Raw genomic sequence first — 23,860 nt, forward strand, 5'->3', positions numbered from 1 at the left:
AAAAAGTTAAGTGCCTCTATTTAGATGAAAGGTACTATTGATATTTCACTACTTCAGATAAAAGTAGATTCTTTTTTTTTTTTCTTCTTAATGGAACCAGTCACTGGTGGTGGAATTTATGCAGTCGGAGGTGACTCAACAAATCCAAGTGCTCTTTGGTTCAGCCAGTCGCAAATCACAGTCCCCTTGCCATGAAAGTTGCAGCACATGTTTTATTAGAGGGGGATATAAAGCGTTTTCGTCTTCTGCATGCAATAGGAATTGATAGATGTAGCATCCTGTTTGTGAAATGCAGCCTGACACTAATGTCACAGTTGTTCCCTGCACCCGAGACCGAAGCTCTCCTGGTGACGTCTAGAGTGCCTGCTGAAAAGTGAACAAAGTAGGTATTAGTGCTGTCAATAATGTATCATCTGAGGTATATCCAGAATAATCAGACTGTGCTGGTGTCACTGTGGTCCTATGTTGCTGGGTGGTTTTGCTGGTAGTTAACATATTTACCAGATTTTACACTCAATGTCCCTAGAGGGGCAATGCACTGGGTAATAAAGCTAATCTTTGTGGTTTCTGCTAAGGTACTTTCACCATCAAATGTGGAAACTTTTGAAAGTCAGACCGTTGTCAAAGGGCAAAATTGAACTGCTCTAGGAATGGACATTTCATAGCTGATACTAAAACGTAATAAAAAACCCCAGCACCAGTATTTCATGTCTTTAAACCTGGAACTATTTTGTGTGTGTTGTAAAGGGCTACTGTAGCCAATGTACCTTGCTTTTTAAGAGGAGTTAGCTTTAACTATCTCCTTCATCTTTGGTGAGTTGCCCTCCTTCGGATGGTGCCCAACGAGTTGGTGCTCAGCTGTTGTCTGCGCAGAAGATCCCAAAGCTGAAATGTATTTAACCTGCAGCTGGTTGCAGAAGTTAGTCATCCTCTTCCTTTTTTCCTTCTTCAAAATATTATGGGATTTTTTTTTTTTATTGTTACTTTCCTACAAAGTTTCTTGTAAAGAATGACATTTTTTCTTGGAAGAAAACATCAAAAACCAAAAAAACCCAAGCCCACAGGGCTTTGCCAGAAAGAAATTTGACCTGCTCTAGTCCATATCTTTCTATAAAGGGCCATTAATAAAGCTTCTTGTCTTCCAGAGTGCCCAGAAATTCCCTTTTGGGATTGGGAGATGTGTTGTCTTTGATGTTTTATGAGGTACAGCACTGGTCCTAGAGAGCTTTTTCACTTGGGAGATGCCCTGACAGATAATGTCAGAAGGACTTTGCTTTTTCAGGCTGGTGCTGTAGTCAGGGGGCTGCTCTCTTAAATCAGGACCTGTCAGATACAAGTTTCTATTTTAGGAAATTATCTTTTGCCTCCCCCCTCCCCTTTCCTGGTCCATCTAGTATTCATCTGCAGTCCCACTCCTTTTAGTGTCACTTCAGTCTTCCAGTTAATTGACTTGGGAGATCATGCTAATTTTTCTTGATTGGGGCTGCCACCTTTGCTTTCTCCTAATCTAGCATGCACATATTCTCTGTTCACCTGTCTCTTCAGTTCCTAAAAGTCTGTATGCATATTCCTTGTGCTTCAGAGAGAAAAACCCAGGCACGTGATAGCAGTTCCTGCAACAAGTGGTTGTGTCTCTGTGGACTGACTTTATCCTGAAGGCCAGATTTTATTTCTCAGTACAGACATTACTGTCAGCAGTAGGACTGTTCTGTTTGCCTATTTGGAGGTTTTGGTCTTTCCTTCTACCTCTGTCCCTCATGCACTTAATTTCTGGTTTTCTTCTCTGCATTCTTTTCTTTTGTGCTTTTTCAAAAAACAATGAAAGATTAAAAAACCTTCCAAACTCTTCAGGTAACTCTATAAGAAATACGGTGACACTGATATTAATACCTGTTCTATCTGGGATAGGCTGTTAGTGCTAGAAATGATCTCTATTCTCCCCCAGTATTTTACAGATGAGCACTGAAAAGCGTCTTTATTCAGTTTGACTGTTGCTATTATGTGGCGAGGCATTCAATAAAAGTTGTGATTTATGAGATGTGTGTGGCCGTTGTTGTTTTTTGCTCTGTCATCTATCAGGGAGAGAAAAGCCAGGCCTGATAATTCTTGGCACATAGCTTTTTCAGTTAAGAATGTCAGCTGTCAGGCTGTCAAGAGAAGTTATTTCTCTGGTTTTTTTTTAAATAGGCAGAGATCCTGCTTCTTACTGTGCTACGTTGATAAGGGAGTGCTTTCTGTATTGCTGAAAAAGTGTGTCCCATGGTAAGGCCCTTAGTGTATGCCCACTTAAACTTCCAATGCTTTGTGTTTTCAATGTGTGACAGCACTTGATTGCTTAATATAAAAATGCATTCAGTTTCTTTTTTGCAGCTTTTATGTGGTTTTTTTTCCCCCCCTTTCTCTCTTACTGAATGGAATGGGTTTTTTTTCCCTTCTCTGTGACTAGGTATTTTAAAAGCACTCTTTTGGAGAATATGTGCACATTAGATAATCTGGTGTTGCATAAAAGCTCTTTCATATTTTGGGGGCTTCATGCATGTATAAAGTAGACCTAATTGAAGACAGAGGCTGTTTGTCACAAATATGAATATAAGGATGGGGGATGGAGGGGAAGAATTATGCTAAATGCCAGGGTGCTGGGTTTTTTTTCCATCCTTATTAGTTATTTGCAAAAATGTATCAAAAAGTCATTTTGATGCAGTGTACAATAGTATCGCAAACTTGTGCTTTGCATCCTAAGTGCCTGGTTAGAGCACAGTTAGAAGCTGAAATCATTCCTCGATTAGTCCCTGGAGTCCTATATAAGTCTTTAACTCTCAGCATGTGGTCTGTGATTTAACAATGGATGAAGGATTGCTGAACTTGAGCTGAATATATAACCTGAAATTTTCAAACCTGCAACCCCTTTGCTTTCTCTTCTCCCCTTCTTCCTAGAGGAGATCCATCAAAATCTTGCCACAGCTGGCAGCGTATTTGCCTTCAGGGCAGAACTTTGGAGCTGGAAAGACTGGCAGCCCACGGTTCATAAAAATGGATGGCAAATCACTATCAAAAAGAGGCAAGAAAGGTGTCTGGCTGCCATAAAGTTCTTGGGTATTGCATGAGGGCTGTAAGTTCTTTTGGAGAACAGGAGGGAATTGGTCCTGATGTACTGCTACCTTCATGTGGCTGTGGGTGCAGCTTGTGATGACCTCCTTATTTTGATGATGTTAGCCTTCATGGAAAAGGAAGACATTTCCCCTGTGTTAATTCAGTCTGGACAGCTCATTTACATACTTTATATTACTTTAAAGATACGAGGCTGGAGAGATGGGATGTAAACCTCTATGAAAGATTTTGTTGTTAACCTGTATGAACTATTTTGCTGTATGGCACCGTGTGTGTGGCTTATAGATGCTCAAGTGGTTCATAGGTTATTAGAAATATTGGAGTGGTCTTTAGCCCTGTGTCTGGCTATGCATGTCGAGGCACGGAGCTTCTAGTCTTAAGTTAAAATTTCCAGTGTAGTTACAGACCTCGTGATTCCTTGGGAGGAGCGAAATCTCCCACCACCCTGCAGATAGCCAGCCAGTGGCGTTCAGTTTGTGTGCAGTTTGATACTTCAAGCTGAGGTAGGTTTCTCCAGTGCCAACAGCACATCTGCCTCTTGATAGGTGACCTGCTGGCAAGGTTGTTGCTGTTTTCCTCCCAGTACTGTATCCTCTGAATATCTCTTCTCCTGCGGTACAGTTTAAGCTCAAATTGCAGGAGCTAGCTCTAGAGGTCTTCAGCTCAATCCCCATGTATCAGGCAGGAGGCAGGTGTTAATGGCATTCAGATTTGGCTTGAGTCAAACTACCCAAGTGGCTGTTCATGGGAAGTTGTCCCAGCTTTTCACGTCCTGCCAGACCTGGAAATCCCGTCATCTCAGTGACTTGGCCTTTTTACATGAGATTTTTGGCACTGTTGTAATGATCTAGGTACTTTCAAGTCTGTACGTGTATTGAGCTGTGATAGTCTTTGATATTGGCAGAGTTCTTGTACTGGGGAAGATGAGGAAGGAGTGTATTTCCAGCCAAATGCTTATTTTCAGTAACATTATTATTATTAGAGACCTGTTGGTATTATAGATCAGGTAAGAATGAGTCCCTTCATCATAGCAGGCGTTGCCCTGGGAGCCAGTAAGGCACCTATACAGCACAGCGCTGTGCTTCTGAGCCTTGGTGGGGAAGGAAGAAACCAGCAGCCCCTCTTCTTATCCTTCAGTAGGTAGGAGGCTAAGCTAGTGACCAAAATGCCACAATTCAGTGATTTCTTTGAGCTCTGCAGGTCTTGCAGCCCTAGGGAGAAAAAGAAATGACAGGACTGTCAACATGACAACAATTTTATTTTAATCTGCTATCTGAGCCAAATTTTGTGAGTGCTGGAGCAAGGGGAGCCTCGTGTTTGAGAGGAGAGAGGCACAGTGCAAAAATGCCTGTGGTTTTGATGTCATGATTTGCAAGGAGTTCATTCTTGCTGGTCTTACCGGAGAGTGGGTGAACACGTCTCTGAATTGAGATGCCTGGGGTCGGGTGGGCTCAGAGCTGGAGGCATTGCCTGGTGAGATGTTCAGATCGTTTGCACGCTTGGCCGAGAGGGAGCAGAGAGTCTTTGTGAGCTCTGGCGTGGTTTGCTGGCTCTCTGCCTCCTGTCCCAGAGCCTCCACTTCCATGTCATGCATTTCTTTCCCCCAGATCCTCGCTTCGGACAGGGAGCTGTGATGGGGCCATCCTGAGGATCAATCGTACCATGGTTGCAACCTGATGAGTAGCACAGAGCTTGGCAGCGTGCCTTGCTGTGTCTGCTGCGGGGCTGAGGGTGAGCCCGAGCTTAGCTACATGTGCCTGATGTTGAGACAGGCTTAGTTCCCTCCCTCTTGCTTTTGTAAGTCCCCTGAGCCGCTGTGGGAGGTTGGCGTGCTGTGAGCCCAAGGCCGGTGGTGCGCAGTTCTGGTTATCCCAGCACAGCCCCACATAGGAGGTGAGAAACGAGCGTGAGAGTTGGCCTGTTCTGGCGGACAAAAGTCCGCCCGAACCCATCAAGGTCTCGCTTAGAGATGGTCTCGTTAAAGGCTGGGTGCTGAGTCACACTGTGTGTTCTGCCATCCAAATGCCAATGTATAAACACATCCGTTTTCGCAGAATCTCTTGCCAAGTACTCGGGTTTACAATGTTAACAGCTTTAAATAAATTCTTCCTGGAGATAACTGATTTATTAGGCTCCTACCCTTCTGAAGGCAAAGCTAGTCACAATTAACAAACAAAGCAGCATGAGGCAGTTATCATTCTGGGTAATAAATCTTTCAGTGTTGGGTACCGCTTGCTAATGGGCTTTGAAAGTAAAACTATACGTCAGTCAAAGTGTGCCTTCAGCCTGGGCAGGCAGCATGTGCGCAGACGATGTGCGTGCATGTAATGTAATAGCTATTAATGTGGCGCACTAATGATTTCCCAGGCATGTGTTGGAGGTGGATGATGGGTTTGCGTTTGGCAAGAGGCAGCTGTGCAGAGCAAGCCCTCGCAGCCGTGCCGAAGTCCTTACTTGCCCCGGTGCTGGTGTTTGCCGGTGCGCTGGCGGCGCGTTGGGCTGTGTTGCACATAGTGGTTTCACGGTGTGTCTGCACGCCTTGGTCTTGGCAGGACTTGCAGGTGTAGAAAACAGTGATCTGTTTGCTTTAGTGGTGATAGTAGTAGAAGGGCAGTGGGTCATTGGTTTCCCTACTCTAATGAACGGAAGAAGTACGTTAGCTCTGGGGTTCAACGCGCGGTGGATAAATGAGCCATTTTGATTCTGCTGCCGTTGTGTGACAACAGCTACGTAAAGTTTGAGGCTGATCAAGTTGTCCCTCGTTTTTCTTTGGTTTTCCTTGGCAGCAGCTGGAGTTGGATCTACTTATTTACTCCTGGAGAAGGACTACTTTTTGCATCTAGTTCTTCAGAGGCTTTGTGCTGGGGTGTGCTGGCTGTGGGGTCCCTCTGTGTGGAGGAGGTCTGGGTCCTGCCGAGGTGGAGCAGCAGAAGCCACTGAACCTATGGGAATGAAAGCCCTTTGCAGGCAGAGTTTGCATTGGTGCCAGACGAGGCCGTTTAAGCACACTGGTGATACTGTGTTTTCCACCAGATGAGGTGTGGTTGGCACCTGAAAGCATTAGGAGTGTTGCAGGGTGGTCTTAGGAAAAAGTGTGTGTGACGGGTACTGGGAGAGCTGAAGCCTCGCTGTTACTCCCGGGTAGTTCACACCACCAGCGCCCAGCCCTGCTGCGTGGGGTGGTGGTAATGACCTGCTTCGGAAGAGGAGCACTCTCTGAAAACGAGGTGGTTGCCATCTATTTAGTCTTCCGTCAGCTACGGAACGGTTTCTCGGTGGTGCTCTTGGGGGACTCGGAGCCTGGAAAAGAAAACAGCCGTGCACTGGGAGTGGAAGCAGGGTCTGCAGATACGCGCTCTTTCTCCTGTGCTCTCAGGGGCGTAGCGATTGCCGTTGGTCCTTACTGCTTTTGTTTTGTTTTTACTGGTAATCCTCCCCTACTCCGTTGCTACTTTTTCTCACACTTACCCCCTTTCCTGCTCCTGTGTCTTAATGCTAGCTCCTCTTTCAGCCTGGCATCCTTTTCTGGCTCTCAGTCTTGATGGTACACAGCTGAGAAATGAGCCCTCCAAGTTTTGGTCGGTAGTTATTGTTGTTCCCTGATGGCATCTTTGTTTGGATAAACAATTGGTCCGAGACCTGTTAGCATGGTTTCCAGCATTGGGGAGATATTTCTTGCTGGGTTTGTAAAAATGATCTAAATGGATCCGACATCCTGGCTATAAAACTTCTGTAACATTACACATTTAGTTATGTTACTAGAGACTTGAGTTCATTTTGATGGGTAGTATTTTATCTGCTACTTTTCCCCTTCTGAAAGCAAAGCTTTCTGTAGAGGAGGATTTATAGAAATATATTTCCAGCACAAAAAAAGTCATGCACATTAAGATGTTGGAGTAAAGGAGAAATAATGTCTTTTTTTGGAGACCTTGGCTGATTTATCTCTTGCTTGGTAGTTTGGTATGACCTTCCTAGCTAGGAATAATATTTTTTTATTCTTCCTTTAATAACAATAATGTCAGTGACAATATCTTGCACTATTGCAGCATCTTCAAATCAGACTTTCAGCGGGTTAGACATTTAATGAGTGAAGGCTCACAGGCTCCATTGAGCTGTGGGGATATATTTTTGTTCTTCTTTTCATGGAAATCAAGGCACATGCACTCGATTGTGCAACGCACTCAACCTAATGAGGCTTCCACAAATGCTGCGAGTTAAAATGTATGCTTAAATGCTGAGCCCTGCAGTCTCCAGCTGAGTTTCTCCCAAGACTCTTTGATACATCAGCCCTATGGAGACTAGAATGACTTGCCCTGTGGTCAATAAGTGAGTAAACATCACACAAGGGAGACAAGCGCTTGTAGCTGTAAGGTGCTGCCTTCCTTTGGAAAAAGTATGAATGTTTTCTCTTGTCTTGCTTCCACTCTTCATTCTCGATGCTGCTCCTCGGGGGCCCTTTTATTCCTAGTCAAGGGTTATTTGATCTGCTTTAGAGCGACAACTATGTTGCTTTCATAATGGCTGGTTCCTTCCCTGGAAAGGGAAACATCTTTCTTTTGTGAGATGAAGGTGGGAGTATTGTAATTCTTGCAATTCACCAACCCATTTGTGTGGGGGAAGAGGATAAAAGAAAATGCGGCATTTCATAAAATTGTGAAAGCATTTTAACAGCTGTAATAGGCAACTGTGGACATTTCGCAAGATTTCAGTGGTCTCGCATCAGAGGAAAAGATCACCCTTGTGAAAAAGCCAAGCAGCGTGTTGCATAGACATTAGCTTGACTCAGCAGATGAAGTAAAACTTGCTCATCAGTAACTGATTGCCATGTGCATCTATATTATGTAGATGAAATTAATCAAGGCTAAGGGTTAAAGTTTTCCATTTGTTCTTTTCAGAGAAATCATCTCGAGTATGTTGGGAGGGAGGTAAATTGCTTTATACATTTCTTTTCCCTTCCTCTGAATTTTTCTTGTTTTAGCAGAACATTATCTAGAATCTTAACAGAGAGCTCTCATCACTGATTTGACAGGGTTATCATGAAAAATTAGTTGATACTAACTTAGAAGTATTTAAATTATGTCATGCTTTCAGCACTGTAGAGGCAATAAACTTTTTTTTGGAGTGACCTCAGTGTTTGGAGTTGGAAGAATTTATAAACTCTTAGAGAATGTGTACTTTTCTTAGTCTCCAAATTGGACTGTGGTATTGGATTATGTTAAACCATGTTAAACCTCCAAATACATTTCTTCCTTCTCCTTTTTGTAAGTGCGTGCTTAAAGGAAGGAAGGTTCATTGACAGCACCCTAAAAGCCATACTAGCTGCAGAACCATGTGCTATTGGGCATATTGACAGAGCGAGCCGCTTGCATGCTAAAAGGTATGGCTGGCCGAACAGTGTAACTGCTGGCGCGTGCTCTCCTAACTTTAGAGGTAAGTGTGGAGCAGCCGAAGAAGGAAAAGTCAGTGTTTGCCCATAGGGTGAGAGCATGTCCCCTGCAAATCGGTTGATGCCTTGCCCTGTGACAGTTTGTACAGCAGCAATGCCTACTGATGGAAGAGGCCTGTGCAGGAGCCGTGTTTTGGCTCCTAGCTGACAGCCGTGTTGTGGCAATGTGACTTCATGGGCTTGGGCAACCCACCTGGTTAGCAGGCAACAGCTCTTGGTTGAATATGACTCTGCCTGAGCTTCCACGAGCCGCTTGGCCTGAGGTTGGCTGGTGGGAATGTCTCCCCTTGTGCCTGCAGCGCCCGGGAGTTGGTGACGCTTCGGGCAGCAACTGCAGCTGTATGCAAATACGGCAACAATCGAAGGTGCTTACTCAATTTTGCCTGCTGCTTTTGCTCTTAACAGATTTATAGATTTTTAATAGGGTTGATATCACTTAAATCACAAAAATACCATGAAGACTCTTGGATGAGGGTTTTGAGTCAATGGGAGCTGCAGGACCTGGAAAAATTAGGCCACTTAAGTGCCTCGGTATGGATTTTGGCATCCAGCTCCAGGCACACAGCTTTTGAAGTTGTTGGCCTTTGTGACCAGCTGTCCTCTGAGGCAGACCCTCAGCCGCTCTTAATTGTGGAAGCCCCACACAAATCTCTGCTTTCAGCAGATCTGCAACAGTGCAGCCTGTACGGGGGGGCAGCCTGCTCTTTGATAGAAGAAAATGTCGCTCACTGCTATATCCAGCCTCCATGCAGTGTCTGTCTTGCTGCATGCCCCTCTCGGCATTGGGAAAGCAGAGACGGCTGGTTGCCTTCTCCTTGTATTGTTCCAGATTAAAAAATGAGGACTTGGGGTATGTTTTGGGAAGCCGCTTAGGTTGGTTTCCCACTTCGATCCACTTTAGTCCACCCTGCTTCACCTGTAGAGCCTTAACTCCAAATCGACCTTGAACGTGCCCTTGTAAACATGTTCTTTCACAATTGTATGTCCTGTTGGAGGACACATTTTCTGGCTGTATTTTGGATATGGCACATGATGTTTCTTTCCAGAAGATAGTATAATACAAACAAAGGAATTGATGAATGTTGTGATGGTCAGTTAATGCTGTGTTCCCATCAAATGTTGCTGCCATGCCTTTGAATGTGAGGTCCCTGGGCAGAATGCGCTCTCGGTCTCTCTCTCTCTGTGCCTGTGCAAGGTAAAGTTTTGCCAGTAGCCTGTAGATTTAGGAGCAGAGTCTTAATTGCTTCCCACTGGGACCTTTGTCCCTACATTACATGCGCATTGCAAAAATCCCGCCCCTAGTACATAGTCGCATTGGGCAGCGATCTCCATTTGTGGTCCTGAGATGTGTTCCTTTAGAAATAATCATCTTCATTTAAACTTATTAATGCAGTTTTTAAGCACTGCTGAACAGTAATCAGGCAGGCATGTTAGGTAAGTTGTCTGCATTCAGCGAATGTTTAGAGTTACCTTCCTTACTGTACCGTGCATGAGAAGCTAAAGCAACTGGGGGGGATTTAAATAGATTTTCTCTCTGCTCCCCTCTTCCTGCCTCTGAACCTTGCTTCTGTGACCCATAAAAGAGTTAACTAGAGCGCAGTGGAAGGGAGCAGCCCTAAGGGATATGATATAACTGGTTATAACGAGGCTGTGGGGCTGTGATCTATTCCTGTTCTCTGGAGGGTGTGAAGTCTGGCTCTGGTGAATTTTACTGTATCTTTTGATATGAAGCTTGAAGCCAGATTTTGCTCCAAAAAATGCTGAGCTCTCACAGCTGGGGCTAATTTTCAGGAGATTGGATCTCCCATGAAGGGAGCTCTTCGTGGTGGTGCACATAAACACGCTGCTGTGCCTGGAGAGCAGGGGCTGGTTCGCAGGGTGCTGGGGGGGGGGGGTACGGGATGCTCCTGCCAGACAGCAAGCCCTTCTGCTGGGGAGGGCCCCTTCCTGGGGGGATGGCTGTGGCCCATGAAGAGCTGCCTTGAATAAGGGGCATAATAATAAGCGAATAAGGGGCTGGTCCTCCCGGGGCGGGGGGGCAAACGAGAGGGTTAAATTTGGTCGTAGTCAGGAGAATGACCAGGAAGGGCTCTGCTGGACCCAGGCCAAATTTGCTTGTGAAACTCCAAGGATGGCTTGGCGATTGCTGCCAATTCAATCTGTCATATAAAAATCACTTTGTGTGTTCTGCCTCCTGCTGATACCATAGTTGTCGAGGGAGAAAAATAAAACACCAGCCAAAACCTGACCCTCCCAAAGTTAACAGCAAAACCAAAGACAGCCAAAAACTAGGAATACAGCAGGGACTAAGTTAACAGTTTCATTTATGAATGGATTGGGAGAATACAACACATCTGTATTTTCCACAGAAATCAAGGGAACTGATTTACCCCACTGGGAATCTCTGCCGCTTGCTTGGATTAAAGAGCTCTTTGATTCCTGCATACCTTTCTATAGCTCGAGTCGGTTCTCACAGGATGACACTAGCTTACACAGGGGTCAGGCACAAGGTATTTGCAGTGTTTAAGTCTTGCTGAAATCCTATTTTGAATACCTAAGCATGTTGTACGTGGCACATAAAGCCATGCTGCCTTTGCACAGGATTGTGTTCCTCTTGCTGTTGTGGAGCTTGAGAGTCTAATATTTGCTAGCTGATGGTACACGGTGCTCAGCAAAATGTCTCCATTGTTTGTCAACCGTGCGGTAGTGTTGGGGAAAGGGACGGTTCCTGGAGTGTTCTCTTGTTTGGTGAATGCAGAAAGGTTGGCAGCTTTCAATAAATGTTGCCTTTTTCATCGTGGGCTTTGCATCATGTTTCGGTTTGTTTTTTAATAGCTTTTTGGAACTTGCTGTGAGGATCCCAGAGGCAAAAAAAAACCTGGAGAATTCTTGCTTATGGTTTGTGCTCTGCCAAAGAAGCCTAGCAATTTAGTTAACAAGATCACTTCCCCTATTACATGAGTTATTGTTGTTTTTAATTAGAGATAATGCTGTAGTTTGAATGTACAACACAATGGGGGTATAAAATGCAGTTCAGCATATATACCAAAGATGATTTTTCCAATTATAAACCTATTTAGAAGGTGGATACGTTCGAAATGACAAAATGTCAAACTGCAGATTAGGTGAGCAAGCTGGAATACACGTGCACCCACGCATACGTGCTATCGTACAAGAAAGAGGAAAGTGCTCTGGAAAACAGTTATATCTGCATAATTAGTTTAATCTGAAATTAATGCTAATTTCAGCAATTTGCGATGCAGATTCACTATTAGTGCTGTAGTCCACTTCCACCTCAATGAGAAGTTGAGGATGCAAAGCTTTAATGAATTCTGCACAGACGTGCACCAGAGTTCATGCACCGGTTTCCAGGGTGTTCTTTGAGCCTCGTGTGTGTTGGTTTGCTTCAGCCTGGTTTGCTTCAGCGTCTGTCTCTGCCTCTTGCTTTTAGAGAGCAGCTGCACATTTAGAAAGCAAAGATGTTTCTAGCAAAGATGTGATGGCATGCAGAATATCCCGGCATTTCTGACTCTGCTGCCATCTACATTTGCCCAGGTTGTTTTTAACTGCACCTGCACCTTTGGATAACCCTGTTTCAAAGCACATGCATTTGTGCAACGAGACCTGCCAGTGGCACACTCGGTCTCCTCCCTGTGCTAATGGATGTAAGTGCTCATCGTTTCCAACCTCATCATCTGTGCCTCCTAAGCCAGGAGCTCTTCACTAAAGCTGGGAGGGGGAACAGCAGAAAAAGGCTGCATAAAGAACGGTAGGGAAGTGACACTTAAAACCATTACCCTAAAGTCAAATATGTAACTCCTGTGTTAAACATAGACTGGGCCTTGGCTCATCTGAAAAGAGCAGTGGATACTTGTTGCTTGAGACTTTGAAATTCTGGGAATTCTGCAAAAATATTTGATGAGCTTAAAATCCCCTTTGTTAATTTTTAATAGTCATGATAATAAGACAGTTTCAGTGTGTGTGTGTGGGAAACACCAAGAAAACAAAGAACAGAGTTGGTACCTGAGTATGCAAGGATATTAACGGATGCTGAACTGGAGGCTCTAACTTTGCAGAACTGCAGTTCCTTTGTTTTACCCGAGTTGGCTGGTTTTAGCTCACATACTGTATTGACGTGTTTGAGTGGGACAGGATTTTTGTTTTCAGAGACTGCATCTTCAGCCTGTTGTTTAGAGAAGATTTACCTGATATGCCCCAAACTGATCTAATTACAACCTTAACCTTGCAAAAAATGGCATAAAATCGGAAGACTTGTCTTGCTACTAAAGCTAGGTGTTTTTTTCCTGCTTCTGCATCACCTGAAGTGTTTGCTTAGTTTCAGAACACAAAGGTGAATGTATTTTTCAAAAGCCAAGCCAATAAAGAGATGGTAACCTTGAATGACTCTTTGCAGTAGTAGGCACATGTGTTTTGATTAACTGCAACACTAACACAGTATACAAACAAAGCAATTCTGCAGGTACTTACAATTAACGGACTTTATAACCAGCGTTAGATCTAACTCTCCCCTGTCAATTCCTTCTGCAGCGGGAGAGAGACACCTTCAGTATACAAAAGCTCCAAAAACATTTAATATCTACATTTTGCAGAGCCCTGCAGTAGTGAGTGATAGATGTATTATACTGCAAATTAAAAACAAAGACATGAAGCTGGAAGTACTGTGGTTTCTGAGTGACCTAGACCTCTTGGAGTCATTCATAAAACACGGATTTGTGATTGATTCACACAAATCACTTCCTATTACCCAAACACTGCTGTTCCCACCCCAGGCAAAGAGCAGATGGAGCTGCTGTCTGAGGGACCGAACCCGAAATCACTACAGGTGACTCCCTTTTGCTGTTTGTGGGAGTGCCCCCACTGTAAGCAACCTCTAGAAAGCAGATTCTAAATTTATTTGCAGGAAAAGATAAAGATCCTCAGTGACTGTCATTTGAGGGACTTCAGGCTGGGGACTCCTAGATTTTGGGCTTTCTGTTATAATAATAAAAAAAAATTTATAATGTGGTTTTTCTTGGGTAGATACAGAAATGTTTTTCTAAAATTGTAGATTTTTTTATTTGTTTAAAGATACACTGATTTATTCTCTGAGCCAAATGAGAAATTGTGATTTAAAAATACTCTAATTTTTAAAAGAGAAACTCTGCAGTTGGCTCAGTTCCTTGTGCCTCTGATCATTTGTCATCTTTAATGTTTACTAAACAGCACTAAGTGTACTTCATTAAATACTTTTTAACCCTTTGTTTTTCCTCCCTGAAACAAGCACAGATCTGGGGAGGTGATGGTGGAGAAAATCATATCAGATAGTAAGAACATCACTCACTGGGGTGAACCAGAAGCCTGTCGGTGTCGGTGCCCTGTGTCCTGCTGAGGGTACTTAGTGAGAAGTAAGGCGGTCTCCTCCTGTGCCCTCACAGCCATTAGCGATGAGAGTTTTGGACACTTTCTAGTTAATGTCAGTTTTCTCAGAACTCGTCTGTCAATGTGCCTGGTCCTGGCAATTTGATGTGCTTTAACATCTTTTTTTATTGGGGATTCAGTGGCTGATCTACACAGGTGTCCCTGGTGTAGTAAAATCCCTGAGTTAGTGAATACTTTTTTTTTTTTTTTTTAATGTCTTTTGAATGCTCCGTCATGTTTGGCTAACACGTTTGCAAACCTTTGGCTGTTAGCTATTAGGCTAACAGTGTGCGCTCTGAGTCTCTGGGCTGTGGGTCCGGTGCAAAGCTCTGTTCTGCTGCCTGGCAGCCCCGTGCAGAGCAGGACCACAGTGCTCTGCGGTTTTTACCGTGGTGAAGCCTTGCCTCGTAACTCGTCTGCTTGGCTAATGAGAGAGGATTTGCAGGTTAGAGCAGGAGTTGGACGCTTTGTTTCCAGTTGGTCCGAGTCCCGCTGCAGTTATCTAATAATTGAAAACTGGTGAGGCTGTACCAGCACAGACAAGTCAACTTGCGTACAGCAGTTTACCCGGCATTAATGTTTGAGAAAGAAATGGGTGCTTCCAGCAGAAATAGCAACTCTCGTCTGCTGGGGCTCCCCGGGGCACCCCGGGCTGAACGCGAGCTGAGCGCGGTGCTGGCCTCGTCGCCGGCTGCGGGAAGCCCGTCGTGGCACCGTGGCGAGCGGGCTTCATTCGTTCAGCTCCGCTCTGCGCGTCCGGATCTTTACAGGGAAAAAGCTTCCAAACCTGCGGCTCTGTCACGACCACGGCTGCTGGTCATCGTGGGGTCGTGTCAGATGGGGGAGGCGAGAAAGTGACTCCTGACCGAGCCCGTGGCCACTCTGGGGGCACGTTGGTACCTCGTGCCGTGGGTGAAGGGAAAGCAACAAATTCCTCTGTTGAGGCACGTCAGCATAGGAGAAATGGCTAAGGCTACGCATTACTTCTGTTCTTTTGCTGAGGGGAATACGTATAACAAAGCAATTGAACAGTCTCTTCAGGAAAACGTAGATTGTAAAAGCAGACTTAATTTTGTGCTTCACTTTTGTACCAAAGAGCTGATTTCTGAAACCATTTCCCAGCTCGCAACACATCTCTAGGCATTAAAATGTTGTGAATTTGCTTGTCATTACCAATATTTTCTTTGACTGAAGCTATTGAAACAAAGTAGTCTCTCTTTTTTTTTTTTTTTTTTCTTCTTTAACCTTCAATCTTGCTTCTGAAAGAAGTAGCCCTCTTTTTCTTTCTTTCTTTCTTGGTCAAATATAAAAATGATGATAATTTCAAATATTGCTTTAGAATAATTGCTTTCCTCTCTCTTTTGTATGACAACAGAAGCTTGGCCTGATCTTAAATCAGATGCTGGCAGGCAGAGGGCTCTTGACAGCCCTGCAAAATCCTTTAGTTACAAGTCGGCTTTAGCCAATTCTTTATTTGTAAATGACAATTTTCTACAGAAAAATACATGCTTGGGCTTCAATTTCGGAGTCCTAGATTGCAGCCAGGAAAAAATAATTGAATTTTTACACTGGTTTTTTCCTCTCTTTTCTTCCTAACTTAAAGAAAAAAAAAAAAGTGGTGGAGCTCTGTAAAGCATGGTTAGGGGCTGATGGAGGGAAATATCTACCCTGGTTAATTTGAATGGCAGTGGAGACAGGAGTGATGTTTAATTTGTTCTGCGCTGAGAGAATTTGGGGCTACTCCAAGCTTTTTGTTCGGCGTCTCAGTTCTGCGAAGGCTTTGCCCGCAGCCGCACAGCATGGCTTGTCACCGTGGCTCTACTTGCATAGCAAAGCCCGGCTGGGCCGATGCCAGTTTTGGGAGCACCATCGCTCTCAGTGGGTCTGATGTGTGGGACGGGGTCTCGTGGCGTGGGGGGGGAGCCCCTGGCGCGATGGCGTGGCCGTGCTGCCGCCGGAGTGTGGTGACCCTCCAGGCAGCCCCCAGAGAATGCGCTGGGCTGCACCTTGCGACCTTCAGTAGCTATCATAAAATGCATCTCGTTTTCAGTGGAAAAAATAAAAAAAGTAGAGAAAAATCCAGGCTCTGCATTGAGCAGCTGCAGCAGTCGTGTCTCCGGCCGACTGCCCAGTGTTGTTCCCTTTGCATAGCTTCAGCGTTTGCTGGCCGTTATTTAAGCAGGCGAGTCCTGGTTCTGGAGTTACGGGGCATTTTTTCCCTTCAGCCTCTGTAAGCTGGCTGCTTCAGCCAGTTTCATACAGAAAACAAACTCAGGCATTTTAATGCACGAATTTCTTATTAATGTGTTTGTTGGTTTCTTGAGTTAACATGCAGTGTTGACTTTAAAACATCTGTATGTGGTGGGGTAGGTTGCTAATTAGTTGTCTCCAGTTGTAAGGGCATTGCCTGCTGTAAGCTGGGGCATTTCCCCTCTGTCCAAGCGTACGGGGATGATGCCTGCCCCTTTGGAGCATGCTGACAACATTGTCCTGGATCTGCCTTGATTTAAGCTGGCCCACAAGGGTCAAGTGGTTTGGGATCGGCCCACCGAAGACACCAGCTTCCCCTGCCACCGTTGGGGTTTGCATCCCTGGGCTGGATCCAGCCCATCTTAAAGGATTATAGGTTATGGATAACGGGTTATCTCATAGTACATTCTCTGTAGGGAGTCCAGCATCATCCCCTCACCTTGTATGGACCAAACTCGGGTGCATGTGGGTCAGCAAGAAGAGCTGGGTGCTCCGCTGGGGTCTTGGGGAATATGAAGGGGTTTCGGAAGGGCCTGATCCAGCCCCTGATGGACGGTAATACTGTGAGAATTTCAGCTGAAGCGTGGTTTGTGGCAGCTAGAGGACTGCATCGGTAGCACTTCTGTCTTTCGTCGTTTGATTATTTTTAAAGTAACTGTGCAAGTAAGTTCCTTTCAAACTGACCCATAGAAACTTAATGACACATCTCTTCTATTTGATGTAGTTACCTTTTGTCTGCCAAAGAGCATGCACTCTGTCCTTAGGAAAAAAGGCGAGGGGGGGGAATGGCACATCTTTTTTGAGACAGTAACTATAAGGATACGACACTTGGACTCCTTTTCCACTTATATTTGCATTGCGAAGCACAATAAAAATCATTTATTAAAAAAAAATATCCGGGGGCTAGAGTTGTTATTGAGTGCATTTACTCAGCCATTTCTCAAATAAAAACAAAACAAGACAAATCAAAAAAGAAGTATCTAATCAAATAGAATCTGAATTGCTTTTGTAAAGAAATATTCTCATTAACTGGGTTAGGGATGGCATCTGAAGAATATTTCTTTTTTCCACATATTGTTTGAAATAATTTGGTTAAACCGTATGCTTGTCTTGTAATTTCTTACAGATGGTCACAAGAACAAAGAAAATATTTGTAGGTGGATTATCGGCTAATACAGTAGTGGAAGACGTAAAGCAATACTTTGAACAGTTTGGCAAGGTAAGTTCCTGCCCAAGTGAGCACTACATATTTTGAATTCTTCCTCCACCCCGCACCCCCTTTCTTTTTAAAGTGTGTTTTGAAAAACAAAAGTGCAATGAGGCCTACGCTCAAAGGAGGGCCACATTTTTTACCTTTCAGTGTAATTTCTCGAAGCCTCTGGAATTTCTTTTCTGTTTGTTGCATGTGTATGAGTACAACATTGCCAACACTGTTTACTTTCATTAAGAAAAAAGAGTCACTGGGAGGTGAATTTGTGTATGTTCAGGAAGAATATGACCCTTAGCTGAATGATTACACAGTTGTCTTCTCTGTAAAAATCAGCCTTCTGTTTATCCTTGATTCCGGTGGCAAAAGGAGCAGATAGATGTATTTGAGAGCGCTCATTAAGTTGCGAAAATGCCTGAAGGAACCACGTGAACAACAGAGTAATATGGAAGTCACTAGAATTTCCATTTAATTTCTTATTAAAAAATCTTTATGCAAGATCCTGTGGAAATATATATAGAATCCTGACATCATTCTTAAAAAAAACAAACCCCAAACAAGTTTATGCACAGAAGGAGACCTGAACCTTGCCAGAATAGTCTTTTCCATGATGGAACTGCTCAAACCCCACAGTCCAGGCTCTGGCTCAAGCTTAGTGCTACCAGCTTCCACGGAGCTTCCTGGATCTCCAAGGCTTCTGGATGCTTGGTCAGGAGTCCGACGAGGTGAAGAGCTTGCAGAGCCGTCTGCTTTGAGAGCAGTTCATGGTACCATGTTCCATGGAGACTCCTGTCAGCCCCGCTATCCGTGGGGCTCCATACAGCTCGATTCCTGTCTTTTGGAGTGCATCAATTGATGATTTAGATGCAAGATTGCATGAGGACACAGCAGGATCTCCCAAAGGAAAGCAGCTACCATTCCTTGTAGTTTAGTTTGTTTCTTTTATCTGCCCTGAAACGCCTTGGCCAGGCAGTATTTTGTTGAAGGCTGAGGAGGCGAGTTTATAAATTGTTCCTGTGCTGGATTGATAGTTGTTTTCCAAACCATTCATTTTATTTTCAATAATAATCTTCGATTCCGGCAGGATGTTTACAGCCTGGTGAGCCTTTTATTAAAGGATTACGTGAGCTTTTGGATGTTTCTTCTGTAGTTACTTCTAATTGCAGAACTCTAACCTGTATTTTTGAAGTTAATAATAGTTCCAATATAAGTGCTTTGCATATTGTCTGGATGCTGTCTTAATATAGTCTTTTTAATTTCACCATCTGGTAGTTTCATGCTTGCAACTTTACAGTCCCCGAGAATGCAGACAACTAGGCTGTGTTTTTCAGTAGTGACTAGTGATTCGGGACGCTTCAGTTCTGCTTTCATGCTCTGCCTTTCTTGAGATAGCTTAAAAGAGGTCTGGCTTTCCAAAGGCAATTCTTTTGGAAAATCGAATACTTTTTCGAGTGTCTTAATTTGAAGACTAAAAAAATTAAGGCGCTGAAAATAGTTGCACAGGTTGCGATCGAGGCTGGAACCCATTCCTCTGGCAGCAGAGCTGGGGTAGGTCCTGCTGAGGCTGCGTGGTCCAGTTGTTAAGAGCTCAGCTCCTGTAGGACTTGGGCTCACAGGGCTTGGTCCCTGTGATACCAGGGGACCTTTTCCAGTTGCATCCCTGTTTCAGACTTCCCAATTCTAGCTTGTGAAAAGGAGATGAGTTTGGTGAAGTCGGTGGCATTTTGGAGGAGAGGCTTCTTGGCTTTGTCACCGTGACTTGACCTTGCGTGCAGGCGTTCAGATTCTCTCTACTGCATTTTGCTGTTTATTAGCTGAGACAGTTTAGTTTGTGGGGTGTTTTGAGGTGGTTCTCCCCAAGGCTCTGGTTGTGAGAAGATGCAGAATTCGTTAATGACCCTAGGAAATGGGGACTTGTGGGCCAGCTAAATTAGATGACTCATTAATACGCTGCAGTGGGTGGGATGCTGCAGTCAGATATAATGACCCAGGACTGGCCCTGTGGGACCATTCAGGAACTGCTTCTTTCTCCATTCTGCATCCCCACCTTTCCTTGACTTGCTCAGGTTGCAAGCTCTTTGTGCCAGGGACTGGTGATACGTCTGTGCGCTGCTTAGCACACAATCCTCGCTCTCCAGTCAAGCCATTACAATGTAAACAATGCATCATGATCGATTGGCAGGGTTTGCATTTGCTTAGTGCTTTCCTAAAATAAAGAAAATTGCATTACATAATTAACATGTAGAGGAGCCGCCCATATTTGATAAGAGCATCTCAGGTGACTTGCTCTTTGAAATGCTGAGCTTACTTATTGGTGTGGAAAAAATTGCTTACCTACTGCTGTGATTCTTGAAATCCTGTTTGTACTTGCTGCAGAGAAGAGCTTTGCAACCAGGGGAGGTTGTTTTGGTAACTGGAAGTAGCTCTCAAAATACATGATGTGGTTAGAACAGCTACCAGCTTTGGGGCCAGGCGGACTCGCTCTTTTAACTGGAGTTGGCAGGAAAGGGCCTAAAGTGTTGAATTTGAAACTACGGCTTTTTGAAAAGTAAATGCCAGAACCTTTTTCTCCAATAAGAAGAAGAGTGCTTCAATAAATCCTCTTCGCTGACTTCACCAGTGAAAATTGCCTGCCCGTTAGAGCACCAAAATATGTGGTAATGATAACTCCTAAGACTTTGATCGTGAAATTTCTGATAGCGATTATTTTTTCTTTCTGTAAAGCCCGGGATCTGCAGGAGTCCCAGCTTTCATTTTGCGAAGACGGGCAACCCTAGCTGCTGTAAGCTGCGGAGGAAGACTGGGAAAATTAACTGAGTGAAGCCAAAAGGCTTAACAGAACGAGCACGAAGTGGTGTAATCAACAGCCTCGTGATTGCTGAACGCTTAGAGCTGGTGATGCTGAACCCGCGCACGTCCAGTCGTGGTGGGGGTCTGGGTGCCGAGGAGGGGGCTGGCCCCGGTGGGACGCAGCCTGGCTGGGCTGGCGGTGCAGGCGGCAGGGAGCGCAGCCCAGCACCGCCGGTAAGGATGGCGCGGGCCCCAGTCCGGCAGCCGGTGGGAGGCGTATCTGGGCAAGAGATTTTGGGGTTGAGGCTTCTCCTTCCAGTTGTTTCAGGGAACAGGATCCGCAGGAGGATGCGAGGAGGCTAAGCTGGGAAAACAAAACTCCAAACTAAGCCGTAACGGTTTACAATCAGAAGGAAAAAAAAAGAAAAGCCATTGTCTTACTACCTAATCCTGATAGTCTAATGCAGTTGTTTCTGTGATCCTCTGTTATTTCAGTGAAAGATGTTTCAAACATTCTTGCGAACAAAATAAACTCACTGGCCATGTTAACCCATCCAGGGTCTGCAGTGTTGCCCTTGTGCTGATGTGTGAAAAGCTGGCTGTTAAGACCAAGTTTTAAAAGAATTTAAATGAGGAAGTGTTAGAAGTGAGGAGATCTGAAGGGCAGCTCGGTGGGGCTGCGCTTTCCTCCCCTCTGGAGAGGCCACAAGTGCTGCCCTGAGCCGTCAGCAGGGCTGTGTCTGCGGATCTGCCTGTTTTATGGCTTTCTGAAAGTGTAAGCAAAATGGTGCTGTTCGAGATCAGGACTTGCTGGAGCGTTTAAGGCTTCTGGTATCATTTAAAAAAGGGAAAAAAAGCAACAGTCCCTTAAAGCCTCACCCAGAGGACTGTGACCAGCAGAAGCAAGCCCCCAAATGCTAACGAATTGCACTTCTCTCAGGACGTGCGTGTTCTGCACCTTTTAAGCTGCAAGCGGCTGATGATAAGGAACTTCTTAGGGTTCGCTTTTTACTAGGTAATGCTCCCTTTATAGAGCTCCTGTGAAAGTAGTGTAGTCCTTATTTTGCCACTTGCAATTATACTTCACATGGCGAACTGTGTAATTAGTTTGGAAGACTTATGCCTAGTCATTGGTTTATCCTAATCGGCTTTGGCTTTTCCCAACAACAAAGTGAGCTTATTTTCCTAAGCTGAAACAACTCTGCTCCCTTTGTTCCTCTCTTTTATTGTCTCATTCCTTTCATTCTGTTTTACTGCCAAAGTTTTGTTTCATTAGGCCTACAAGTCATTTCCAATCCAGTGGGCTGCTACAATAAGGCCTTTATAACTCAGCTGCCCTGGTTCCCATGTCCCTTCTGGTCTGGAGCCAGGACTTGCTGTTTGACATGGGATTTTAACCCTTTCGGTGCCCCAGCTGCTAGTCCCCCCCTTTGCGTTGAGGCTGCCTTGGTGCAGTGCAAGCCAGGCTCGAGGTGTGGGTTGGAGGGACCGCCCGATGAGCTTACGAATCCAGATGATTGCGTGTGGTCATTAATTGATACGTTAATGTGGTTGGGCTCCAGGTACACCTTTTGACCCAATTATCGAAACAGAATTCTGAGTAAAAATCTCCTTACTGAAATACTGTAATCAGTCTTGGTGGGAACAGTCCTTTGAATGAAAAGGCTACTGTGTCCTTCCAGCCCCTGTTTCCAGCACAATGGGAACAGAGTTATGTTAAAGGTATGTTTCAGTTGTCTTGAGCTATTAGATCAGCCCATATATGACTGTTCTTGTAGAATAAATTGTGTTTTCTTGTGTGGGAGAGAATACATTTAAATTGATACTTTTTTGAAAAGAATGGTGATTTTTAAAGGAGATGTGTGAAATAGTTTTGTGGACAAACAATATTTTTACATATTGTTATTTCAAACTGCTAGAAAAGCAGTGCTGGTGTTGGTGGCCCCAGCTGTTTTACTTCTAAAAATCTCGAAGCGGGAGCATTGTCTCTATGTTTTTTTCTTTCACTGCAATCCTAAAATGACTTTTGGGGAAGGGGGTTATGGCATTTGCTTTTTATTTTAAATTTGCAGATGAAATTGGAACAGAACAGTATGCATTAATTTTGTTTTCTGTTCTGGCTTGCCACGAGGTCCATCGGACAAATCGTAGGCATGTTTCAACTTTGCTTGGAATATGTTGTTTCCTCAAGAATGGCTTTTAAGATTTGGAAATTTTGAAACAAGGCAGGATTTCTGAATTACCTCTCTGGATCCGAAACGTTTTGTACAGTCACTTATTATTTCCTGTGAGATGCAAAACAGACCGGTGGAATAATAATATCTAGCTTCTGATGTTGTTGGGGTTTTTTGCTGGGAAACTGTTGAGCTTTTGAAAGCTTGTCATTTTCTCATCTCTTCCTTCTGTGGCCATGACTTACTGTCTAGTGGCAGTTCAGCAAGTGAGAGGGAGAGTAACTTCTCAAACCCTGTCTCTGCTCCAGGCACACCTTAGCAGAGCCTTAGTGCTTGCTGTCTTGCAAGAAAACCAAAGCTGAAAGCAGTGAGGCTGCCGACAGCAGAATGTGAGAATGAGAATATCCTCCTTCGGTTGTACGGTGTCATGCATTATAACATGGATAGCAATGCAAATAATGACCAGTTTAATCTTTGAAAATATAACCTTTTGTAATAAAGTCCCTCTGCTTTCTCTGTGTAAGTGTGCCGGGAGGTGGGAGAGGGAAGGAGGTGTGATCCACACCGAGGACTTCAGCCTAATGGGGTGGTGTACGTAACTTGCTTCCTACATGCTTTCCTCTCTGACAGCTGTGAAAATATACATCAAGAAAACGTGAGAGAAAACTCCTCCTTGTTTGGCAAGGCTGTCTGGGTGTGAACGAGTTAATGCGCTGTTGTAGTATTAAGCACTCCAGTAGTTTACTTTTCCCTGAGACCTTGAGTATGGCCTCTGAAGATGTTATTACAATAGAGTTGTTAGCATGAGAAAAGGTGGTTTTCTCGCCATGGGTTCATTTTGGGCGGATTTGGAAGTCTGCGTGGAGCTGGGGCTAAGGCCAGAGTCGGGGTGCAAGGAATTTTGCTTGTATGAAAGTGAAAGCTTAGTTAATTTAGGCTTGGCATACAGTTTGAATTGTATTGTTACATCTGTTGGACATTGATATGTAGATTTAATGGTCAATAGGATACACGGATGGTCTATTCTTCAAGTATTTGCTTTGCAGAAAAGTCATTTTTTGGTTTGACAAGTTGTTAGCCTTTCACATTTTTCAGCACTGTATTTCCAGATTCAATATTTGTGAATTGGTTACATTTTATGAAATGAAGGGACAGATTTGGACTCCTATTTACATTCTAGTCTGTAATGACCGGAGTTCCCGAAGCATTGTAATATGCAGTAAAATAGAGAATGTGTTGGCATTTTTTTAACAGCTGCTAACCTCACTGTTCCCTTTCAAAGCGATTCTGAGCTCTAGACCTGGTGTGAAAGAGCTTGTAGCTCATTATATTCTTCTTTCTATCTAAGTTACCTGGATGTACCTTGGAAGAAGTTCTTAACTTGAATCATTACACCCCCTTAAAACAGAATGAGCAATAGACAAATACATCATTGTTTGCAGGTTCTGATAAGTTTGGGACAATGAA

At 44.2% G+C, this 23,860-nt stretch overlaps 1 protein-coding gene across 27 annotated transcripts in view; it reads left to right on the forward strand.

Moving 5' to 3' along the window:
- Positions 1-23,860, forward strand: part of MSI2 (musashi RNA binding protein 2) — a 261,255-nt gene that overhangs the window by 70,385 nt on the left and 167,010 nt on the right. For all 27 annotated transcript variants that reach the window (XR_008237698.1, XR_008237699.1, XR_008237701.1 and 24 more), the window contains one exon: positions 17,349-17,441. Coding sequence is in view for 24 of the 27 variants with exons in the window: in XM_052805013.1 (XP_052660973.1) it covers positions 17,349-17,441 (93 nt within the window). In the remaining 3 variants the exon portion in view is untranslated. The remainder of the gene's footprint in view (positions 1-17,348; positions 17,442-23,860) is intronic.

The sequence above is a fragment of the Harpia harpyja genome, chromosome 12, assembly GCF_026419915.1.
Source record: "Harpia harpyja isolate bHarHar1 chromosome 12, bHarHar1 primary haplotype, whole genome shotgun sequence".
NCBI classification, from domain to species: domain Eukaryota; kingdom Metazoa; phylum Chordata; class Aves; order Accipitriformes; family Accipitridae; genus Harpia; species Harpia harpyja.